This window comes from Mercenaria mercenaria, chromosome 15 (genome assembly GCF_021730395.1).
Source record: "Mercenaria mercenaria strain notata chromosome 15, MADL_Memer_1, whole genome shotgun sequence".
Taxonomy (NCBI): domain Eukaryota; kingdom Metazoa; phylum Mollusca; class Bivalvia; order Venerida; family Veneridae; genus Mercenaria; species Mercenaria mercenaria.
The window spans coordinates 65,845,178-65,854,927 of record NC_069375.1 but is presented as its reverse complement, the minus strand read 5'-3'; the positions used below and the strand labels follow the sequence as shown (position 1 = coordinate 65,854,927).

General features: G+C 40.9%; 5 protein-coding genes across 5 annotated transcripts; 4 read left to right on the top strand and 1 right to left on the bottom strand.

Annotated features, from left to right (window-relative positions):
• LOC128548813 (uncharacterized) lies at nt 1–915 on the top strand. The gene has a single exon (XM_053524301.1). It carries the CDS (start codon nt 1–3, stop codon nt 913–915), a length of 915 nt encoding a protein of 304 aa, XP_053380276.1.
• Nucleotides 916–952: 37 nt separating this feature from the next.
• Nucleotides 953–1,345, top strand: LOC128548812 (uncharacterized). The gene has a single exon (XM_053524299.1). It carries the CDS (start codon nt 953–955, stop codon nt 1,343–1,345), a length of 393 nt encoding a protein of 130 aa, XP_053380274.1.
• A 242-nt stretch (nt 1,346–1,587) lies between these two features.
• Nucleotides 1,588–2,685, top strand: LOC128548811 (uncharacterized). The gene has a single exon (XM_053524298.1). The coding sequence runs from the start codon at nt 1,588–1,590 to the stop codon at nt 2,683–2,685; it is 1,098 nt and encodes a 365-aa protein (XP_053380273.1).
• Nucleotides 2,686–4,073: 1,388 nt separating this feature from the next.
• On the top strand, nt 4,074–5,363 carry LOC128548810 (uncharacterized). Its single transcript, XM_053524297.1, has one exon. It carries the CDS (start codon nt 4,074–4,076, stop codon nt 5,361–5,363), a length of 1,290 nt encoding a protein of 429 aa, XP_053380272.1.
• Nucleotides 5,364–6,560: 1,197 nt separating this feature from the next.
• On the bottom strand, nt 6,561–8,924 carry LOC123562625 (heavy metal-binding protein HIP-like). Its single transcript, XM_045355250.2, has 3 exons — nt 8,552–8,924; nt 7,520–7,758; nt 6,561–6,788 (listed from the first exon to the last, which is right to left on the bottom strand). Exons 1-3 carry the CDS (start codon nt 8,823–8,825, stop codon nt 6,774–6,776), a joined length of 528 nt encoding a protein of 175 aa, XP_045211185.2. The 5' UTR covers nt 8,826–8,924; the 3' UTR covers nt 6,561–6,773.
• Between the last annotated feature and the right edge of the window lie 826 nt (nt 8,925–9,750).

Genomic DNA, 9,750 nt, shown 5'->3' with positions numbered 1-9,750 from the left:
ATGATTCCCCCTAAAAGATCACATAGAAATCCAGTAAAGTGTGCCTTCTGTCAGGAATCACACAGTTCCATAGATTGTACCAAGTACCCTGACGTCGCATCCAGACTAGCCGTCGTAAAAAAGAATCGACCATGCTTCAACTGCCTTGGTTCACACATGATGTCCAGATGCAAGTCACGTCGTACATGTCAGAAGTGCCACAAGAAGCATCACACAAGTATTTGCCGGCCAGAAAACGCCCCGCAACCTAGTAGACCTGCACAGACTCACAGTGACCCAAAGGCAGCAGCTCAAGCGTCCTATCCCCAACCGGAAGTTACGATGCACGCATCATCAACCCAAAAATCCCTATCCGGAGTTTTACTGAAGACAGCCATCGCTCCTATATGTTCCAGAAAAAACCATTCTTTAGACGCTACTATCCTATTTGATGAAGGATCACAACGATCGTACATAACACAGTCGTTAGCGCAAGAATTACAACTGCCAAGGGAGACAACCGAGATAATTTGTTTGTCGGCATTTGGAGGGAGGAGTGACGGAGTTCAGCACCTTGATACCACCACGGTCTACCTGATAACAGATTCTAAGCAAAAGATCCCTATCAAAACTATTATTGTCCCGACCATAGCAAATCCCATTACTAATCACCTGAAAGATTCCACGGTTAATTTACCATACTTACGTCGTCTTAAGTTAGCCCATCTAGTGAGCAGTGTCAGTTGTTTTAACATATCCCTACTCATCGGCGCTGATTTCTACTGGGATATTGTTGAAGATGAGGTACGACGTGGAGATGGTCCCACGGCAGTAAAGTCCAAGATTGGCTACCTATTATCCGGACGCTTACCTGATTCGACCTCCAGAGATTTCTACCCAGCATGCACTGAACGTTATCACTTCCTGTGCAGATGAAGTCCACAGCCTAGAGAAATTCTGGAAGCTAGAGAGCATGGGGATCGCCGATAGTACCGATGACGAGAAGATCACAGACTACCTTGAGAATTATCAGCAGAATGCCATTCAGTATAGTAATGGAAGATACACTGCCCAGTTACCATGGAAACAAGACCATCCTCCACTTCCCACAAACTACCAGATTACCAAACGCAAAACCGAGAACACTATCAGGCGACTAAGTGCAGAGCCAGAGATACTGCAGAAGTATGGCGAGATCATCGCAGAACAGGAAAGAAGAGGCTTTAAAGAGAAAGTTGACGAAGATTCCCAGACAACAAGAGTGTACTACATACCCCATCACCCAGTGAAAAAGGATTCCTCTACCACCCCATCAGAATTGTGTATGATTGCAGCTGCCGAAAATCCCGTGATGAGCCGTCCCTGAATGATTGCCTAGAATCAACCCCGCCAATCCTGAACGATTTGACTTCCCTTCTAACCCGATTCCGGTACAACAGATACGCAGTTACCACAGACATTGAAAAGGCTTTTCTTCACGTGGGCCTGCACGAGAATGACAGAGATGTTACGAGATTCCTATGGCTACAGAACACTAACGATCCCTGCAGTCCCTTGATTACCTATCCCTTTAAAGTTGTGCTATTTGGCGCTACATGTTCGCCATTCATGCTGAATGCGACCCTCCTAAAGCATCTACGTTTGAACCCGAGACTCAAAGCAGCTACCATTATAGAGCGAGACCTCTACGTAGACAACGTAGTATCCAGCTTTACAAATGAATTGGACCTCTTGAACTACTTCTGGGAATCCAGAACACTGATGTCCAACGCCGGCATGAATCAACGTTCCTGGACCTCTAACAGCGACAATTTACGTCATACCGCAAGTACCGTCGGCGTACTCGATAGTGATGAGTTAATAAAGATCCTAGGCTTACGTTGGAATCCCACTAGTGACATGCTGTCATTTCCCCCAAGAGTTATTTCCCAACTAGACAAAGTGACAAAGAGAGCAGTCTTGAAGTATACATATAGAATTTATGACCCACTAGGCCTGCTTAGCCCTGTAACCATCAGAACCAAGATTCTACTACAAGATCTATGGAAGAAAAGTTATGACTGGGATGTCCCGTTACCAGAAGATATACAGCACGCATGGCATACCCTTAGCTTCGATTTGAATTCCGCACAAACCATGACCTTACCCAGATTACTGCTGCCTACCGCTAGTTCCGGACTTGACAGGACCTCAGGGCAGTTACACGTGTTTGTAGACGCCAGTATGGCATCATATGGAGCCGCAGCGTACATCTGCTATAGCACCGACGCACGACTTGTCATGGCGAAGAATCGAGTGGCACCCCTCAAGAAGCTCACACTACCACAACTAGAATTGATGGCTGCCTTGATTGGTGCAAGACTAGGTTCCCATCTACAGAAGTCGCTCATGGTCACAGACATTACATATCGGTCCGACAACCAGATCGTCCTACACTGGTTGAAGTCATCGAAACCTTCCAAGAAATTTATTACCAACCGAGTATCCGAGATATCTAACTTAACCCCAGGGTCGTCATGGAGATATTGCCCAACAGATAGTAACCCAGCGGATCTACTTACCCGAGGCATCACTGCAGATAAGTTCCTGAGTAGCAGTCTGTGGAGTACCGGTCCCTCCTGGTTATGTGACACTAGTACGTGGCCTACTTGGGATTCTACACAGGCATTAATGCAGACGACCAGTGAAGAGCAGACGACATTATAAGGATCTTACATGCCTGCCTGTGTAAGACGGGGTTTTCCCTACCCGAGGGACAGTGTGGAATGGAAAACCGACCGTTAGCGAGGTTTTTTATCCATGCTGTCCCGAGGGTAGGGAAAACAGCTGTCTTACACAGGCAGACATGTTAGAGGTCAGAGACCACCAATTCAAAAAAGTACAGGGAACTTACTGGGAATGAGGTAAGTGTATACCTGGGAATAAGGTAACGTGTGTGCGTTCTGATTAGTCAGTCATGTAAACAAACCCAGGAAGTGATTATGTTTTCAAAATTGATATTTTTTCACTGCATTTACAGTATTTTATTATACATTTTGACAAAATTTGCTACATTTTATGTGTATTGAAAAAAAGTTTTATCAAACGAATTTCTCCCGCCATGTCAATGATGTAAACAGGGGGTCATCTCATTCACACGAAAATTACTTAAATAAAGTATCACTATTCATAAGTTTTTCGTCCGATATTTTGGTAGAACTAGGATAGTTCTTGAAAAACTTGTAATTAGATATACATGTTTCGATGTATGGAAGGCCGTAAACGCCATAATGTTACAATGTAAGTCTATAGGAAAACAATTGGTGGCCTCTAACCTAGATCATTTTTCTTGCCTATCATATTCAAAATAGATCGTGGAGACAAATAGGTTTGGGTATTTCCTGACATTATTTATAAAGTTCATGACGTCACAATGGTACAAGTACTATGTGACGTCACCTTAGTGCACGCTATTTTAGACAAGGTTTTTCCCTAGGGAAAGACATGAATATCTATCCCCGGTGCGTGCTCGGATAAATGTATACTTTCCCCGCTAGGTAGGCAAGAATATAAGGATCTTACATGCCTGCCTGTGTAAGACGGGGTTTTCCCTACCCGAGGGACAGTGTGGAATGGAAAACCGAGCGTTAGCGAGGTTTTTTATCCATGCTGTCCCGAGGGTAGGGAAAACAGCTGTCTTACACAGGCAGACATGTTAGATCATTTTTCTTGCCTATCATATTCAAAATAGATCGTGGAGACAAATAGGTTTGGGCATTTCCTGACATTATTTATAAAGTTCATGACGTCACAATGGTACAAGTACTATGTGACGTCACCTTAGTGCACGCTATTTTAGACAAGGTTTTTCCCTAGGGAAATACATGGATAACTATCACCGGCGCGTGCTAGGATAAATGTATACTTTCCCCGCTAGGTAGGCAAGAATAGTTGATAATTCTAACATACTCTCCAACCAGCAGACGACATCTAGCCAAGACATTAGCATACTCCAGTTGATTGACATAACCAGATTCAGCAAATACAGCAAGCTCCTTCGTGTTATGGCCTACGTACGACGATTCGTATACAATTGTCGAACTTCTCAACATAGAATGTTAGGTGTTCTGTCTACACAAGAACTACAAGATGATGAGCAAATGTTATTGCGAGATTGCCAGGAAACCGCTTATCCAGATGAAGTTACCTACCTGAAGTCCCCTACGTCCCTACTTCGATGTGGCGGGAGAATCCAGAATGCCCCTGTTGCTGAATCAACGAAGTTTCCTTACTTATTGCCTAAGAAACACCTACTTACCCGCCTAATTGTACAGAACGCCCATGAGAAATACCTGCATGCCGGAACGAACGCTAAAGTAACCAACATTCGTCAGAAGTATTGGATACCGGCCATTAGACAGTGTGTGAACGCCATAACCCGTAAGTGCGTGACATGCAGACGAGTCACCGGGAGACCCTACAGTGCCCCTGATCCACCACCGTTGCCAAAGATACGAGTTGAAAATGCACCTCCATTCACAGTCACAGGTGTTGACTTTACCGGAGCCATCCAAACTAAGAACAATACAGGAACCAAATCAAAGGCATACATATGTCTCTTCACATGCGCAGCTACACGAGCCATACATTTAGAACTTGTCACCGACCTATCAGAATCTACATTTATGCAAGCGTTTAGAAGGTTTGTCAGCAGAAAGTCCCTTCCTAAAGTCATGATATCAGACAACGCTACGACATACCAGTCTGCTGCTACCAGTCTCAGAAAACTGTTCCAGTCTGCATCTATTAGAACATCACTGAGTGAAATGGGTACAGAATGGCGATTTATACCTAAGAGAGCTCCCTGGTACGGAGGATTCTGGGAAAGACTCATTGGCCTGACAAAGGTGACCCTTAAGAAGATTATTGGACGAGCGTACGTTACCCTGGAAACCCTTCAAACCATCACTACAGAGACAGAGTGCATGATTAACAATCGACCGCTGACGCACGTTCCATTCAGTCCAGATGATCCTAGACCACTGACCCCAGCACACCTGTTGTATGGCCGCCAGACGACATCATTACCATATTCCAACGACATTGATGCCACTAACTGTGATGTAACGTCAGATCACACATCACTTACCAAGCGAGCCCGGATGCAGCAGACGCTAATAGACCACTTTCGGCGCAGATGGATGTCCGAGTACCTGACGGCTCTTCGTGAACACCACCAGAAGATAGGAAGTAACGCCCAAACGATAAAAGTGGGTGACGTTGTACTAATCCATGACGACTCTCCGAGAATACGATGGAATCTTGGCCTGGTAGACGAGTTACTCACTGGTATGGACGGGTTAACACGAGCAGTCAAACTTAGAACTACTACAGGTGTGATGTGACAACCAATCGTGAAGCTATACCCACTAGAAGTAGGAAGTGTACCCACCACAGACGACATCACTGACGATGTGTGAACTATAAACTAATGAACTTTCATATGTGATAGCAATATTCATGAACTTTTAAGTATTAATTCTGATACACGCGATTTATTGTGATTAAGTAATTTTCTTTAATGTGTAAAGTATCATTTCGTGGCCCCGAGTATGTCGGGAATTGGCGCGCTTTAACGTAACGTAAACGTCAACGTCACATCCTTGCAATGTTTTGTATGTAACGTCATTATTAAAAAGGTATCGAACCTGGAACAGCGTCATTATTGCTATATTCCACTATATCTAAGATATTGAGATAGGGATAAGGGGTTGCGTAAGACAAGTAGTCTCATTATTAAAAACATTTTAATATTAAAATTCTTTCATGGATGACAGAGGTATAGGAAAAAATCTATCGACCTTTGACCTCAAAGTGTGACCTTGACCTTTAAGTTAGAGGTCCTGTAATATACATGACACATCATCTTATCCTGGGGTACATTTGTGCCGAGTAATATTAAGATCTCTTTAAGGACAATTGAATTACAGATCGGACAGGAAAAAAAAACCCTTTTGCCTCTGACTTCTTAGAATGACCTTGACCTTTCATTTAAGGGTCCAGTTTTTGCGCGCATGACACGTTGTCTCATCCAGGAGAATATTTATGCTGATAAATTTTAAATCCTGTTTTGCACGACAAAGTTATAGACCAGATAGAAAAACAACTCTATTGACCTTTGATCTTCAAGTGTGACCTTGACCCTTAAGCTATGGTTCTGGATTTAAGCGTGACACGTCGTCTTGTCATAGGAAACATTTATGCCAAGTTATATTGTAATCCCTTGATGGATGACAGAGTTCCGGACTGGACATAAAACAGACCCTGTTCATGCCACGTTTACTTAACATTTTACTGCCAAGTGTGACCTTTACCTTTAAGCAAGTGGTCTGAAAGTTATGCATGACACATTATCTTATCATGGAGAATATATGTGCGAAGTAATATTAAAATCTCTTGATGAATGAAAGAGTAATGGACCACACACGAAATTGCGGACGGACGGACGGATCGACAGAATGACAGACGGACGGAAAACGCAATTCTGTAGTCCCCGAAATTGGTTTTCAACCAGTAGTGGACTAATAAGTTAACTCATTGAGTACTGTTTTATTATTTATTCTCCGTTTCACAAAAGTTCATGGATATAGGTAGACACCCGTGAACATCGTTGACCGTAGATTGGACCATCCTTGGAGGCTTTCACCCGAATCTCGGGAGTCGACTGCAACCCAGACGGCCTGTCCCGATTTTAATCTCAGCACCACTGTGTTACTTCCTTGTGCATTTTTATTGTTTTGACCTTCTCCTGGCCATTATACAACACTTGCCTAAAAGAAAGAGAACATACAATTATTGTCCTATATTTAACCTTAAATGAATATTACACTAATATAAATTCCATAACATAGCGCAATAATTATTGTGCTACTCTTTATGACACAGCTTTCAGTACAAGGGACCAATCTGACTAAAGTGCTTGATCTTCTAAACGAAGATCTGAGAACGACCCATTCTTATACGTCTTCTGTATATTTTGGATTTCCAGTATTGCTATTCTTATTTTCACAAATCTATTTTTATTTGAACCAATCAGACGACTTGTTCGAATGTCAAAGAGTAAGAAAAATGTTCAGTCATTCCAGGGCTCGAACCCGGGACCCCTCGCTTACAGAGCAAGTGGCCTACCGACTGAACTAACCGGCTATCTGACACATTACGACATAAGAATTGTAAATATCAAAAGTCAAGGCTAAGGCGCATTTGCAAAATGTTGTAAGTTAAGCTCTGATTGGCTAGCGAAAGGGTCGTCAGAACGAGGCTATGAATAGGTCGTTCTCAGATCCTAAGCGTAGCGTAATAGGAGATGTACTTTAGTCAGATTGTACAAGGGACCATCCTTTAAAAATATTCATACTATACTGCTACACTATAGTACAATGAAGTTGTTTACTATTTCTTTTGAATATATTAAAACAGATTTGCTGAATGCATTCAACTGTTCTATCTGTAGTAACTTTAAAATTAAGATATCGTAATACATGTATTATGTTACTGTAACCTTCAGCTGACTGTCAACAACCAGTTTGGCCCACAGTCTGTGGGGATGGTAATCTTCAACAGCGAACGAAAACAGGTAAACACCGTCCACTGGAGCCGTGAAAACACCGGTGTGGTTACTGTATGCACCGCCTTCGTTAAGCTCAACTGCTCCGAACTGTATTGTGTGGTCCGGACCTAGGTTTGTTATTTCATGGTCCAAGAATGCTGTGAAGGCCACGTTCTCCCCTTCTTGACGACCTTAGAAATAAAATAAATTATTAGTAAAACTTGATACTTTGTATCAAATCTATGACTGTAACGCCTTTGAATCTTTTTTTTTCTATTTCTTCTCAAAGCAAAACAATGGTTCTTTCGGTTCAGTTTAATTTAATTAAATGTTTTCATTAGCAATCATTGTAAAATCTCGAGAGAGATTGGTCGATATTAAACAAATCAAAGTAAATTAAAACCTCTCAGTGTTACACCAGGAAAAGAAATTCTGTAACAAAATGACTTAACCTTTACCCTGCTAAATTTTTTAATTGGTCTGGTCCATCATTCAATTTGGACAACACAATTTATTATTTGAAGGGGTGTTTGCTGAAAATTTACTGGCTAAATAGCGAACAGTGCAGACCATGATCAGCCTGCACGGATGTGCAGGCTGGTCTTGGTCTGCACTGGTCGCAAAGGCAGAAATATTTGCCGCCAGCAGGCTAATGGTTAATAGTAAAAGGGATACAGGATTCCAACTTTCAGGACTCCATAAAAATCTCAACCTGGGACAGAAGAACTATCAAAACTCCAATATCTAATCTCGGTTGATACTATTGTACTACTACAGTACAAGTTCAGGTAATCACTGGGCTCTGAAAGCAGGTCAGGTAATCAGTTGCAGAACCAATGTCCAACTATTGAGACAGACAGACAGGTTGCTGCATGCGCAATATTATATATGAAACGTAACGTGGATTCTGATTGATTCAGTACTGTATAACATGTGTGGTATTTCATATTCAGTATTTCAATATCCAATATATTTCAATTTTACCTTTTCTTATTATGGACGATAAATCTCTTTGACCATTTGAGTTTTCAGTAATCTGTTCTTGAATTGCCAGTTTCTCCCGAAATTCCTTGTTTATTGCAACCTGTTTCTGCAACTCCAAATTAACAATTTCCAACTGTTTATAAACATCAACAAACTTTGATTCCCAATTTTCCACAAGTTGTCCAATATCTTTTGACGTGTATTTAGATGTGTCCCCAGTATGACAATAACACAAACTTAAATATGTTAGAATGATAATTACTTTATAATCCATCTCGAGATCACGATACTTATTCAAAAGAAAAAAAATATCCTTTTAATTCTAAACAACCATTTCAGTTATATATATGTTCCATCAATGTCTATATAAAATGAACATGAATGTGCTTTATCTTATCTCAAACACGTCTAAAATTAGAAAATGTCAAAAGACACCACGTACATATAGCGGTCATGTAGGCCTACATTTCATGTACCTGCAAAAGATTTTCATTTCAGTGCAAATTTAATATTCGTTTATAAATAATGAAACTTTCGATGCGACGAAAATCGGGATCGAGCCTTCTTCGATGACATGCGAAACCAAATGTGGTATATACCAGTGAAGTACCTGTACGAAAATAGGATCTGTTTTACAGCCGTAAAACGTCTGAAAACAGAAAAGACCTGCTTTTTGAAATTACAGTTGTTGAAGATCTGTACGTTGAAAATTGCCAGAAAGGCAGTTAAAAGTTACAGGTGTAAAACATACAGCTCTCAAAAATACAGCTCTAAGAATAACAGTTAAAAGTTACAGCTGCTGTAGAATTGTCATGTCGCAAAATTACAGATTAACTTTTTTGGAGGGAAACACGAGTATTGTCAACGATCTTTAATGCATTTTGGCGGGATTTTATTGAAATTCACAGAGACACCACGCCATCTAAAATAATGGAATTTTAGCCATTATGGGTTAAGTGCAAATGTTCAATAATCAAAAACAGTTGTAAAAAAAGACATGTATAAGCACATGCATTAGCAATTACATTTTATTTGAAACTGATAAGTTTAAAAGAAATAATTATAAGATTGTCATATTTGTTTTCATGACAAAGAAAGTTTTATAAACAAGCTATGATGCATAGCTCTAGTTTATATGTGTATCCTACTCTTTAATTTTGCAATTGCTATACTTTAAACATATTTTATATTGTTAGTTA

Coding starts and splice junctions, on each gene's coding strand:
- LOC128548813 (XM_053524301.1), top strand. CDS start 1: ATGATTCCCCCTAAAAGATCACATAGAAATCCAGTAAAGTGTGCCTTC.
- LOC128548812 (XM_053524299.1), top strand. CDS start 953: ATGGGGATCGCCGATAGTACCGATGACGAGAAGATCACAGACTACCTT.
- LOC128548811 (XM_053524298.1), top strand. CDS start 1,588: ATGCTGAATGCGACCCTCCTAAAGCATCTACGTTTGAACCCGAGACTC.
- LOC128548810 (XM_053524297.1), top strand. CDS start 4,074: ATGTTAGGTGTTCTGTCTACACAAGAACTACAAGATGATGAGCAAATG.
- LOC123562625 (XM_045355250.2), bottom strand. CDS start 8,825: ATGGATTATAAAGTAATTATCATTCTAACATATTTAAGTTTGTGTTAT. Junction 7,759..8,551: donor ATCGTCCATAATAAGAAAAG/GTAAAATTGAAA, acceptor TTTATTTCTAAG/GTCGTCAAGAAGGGGAGAAC.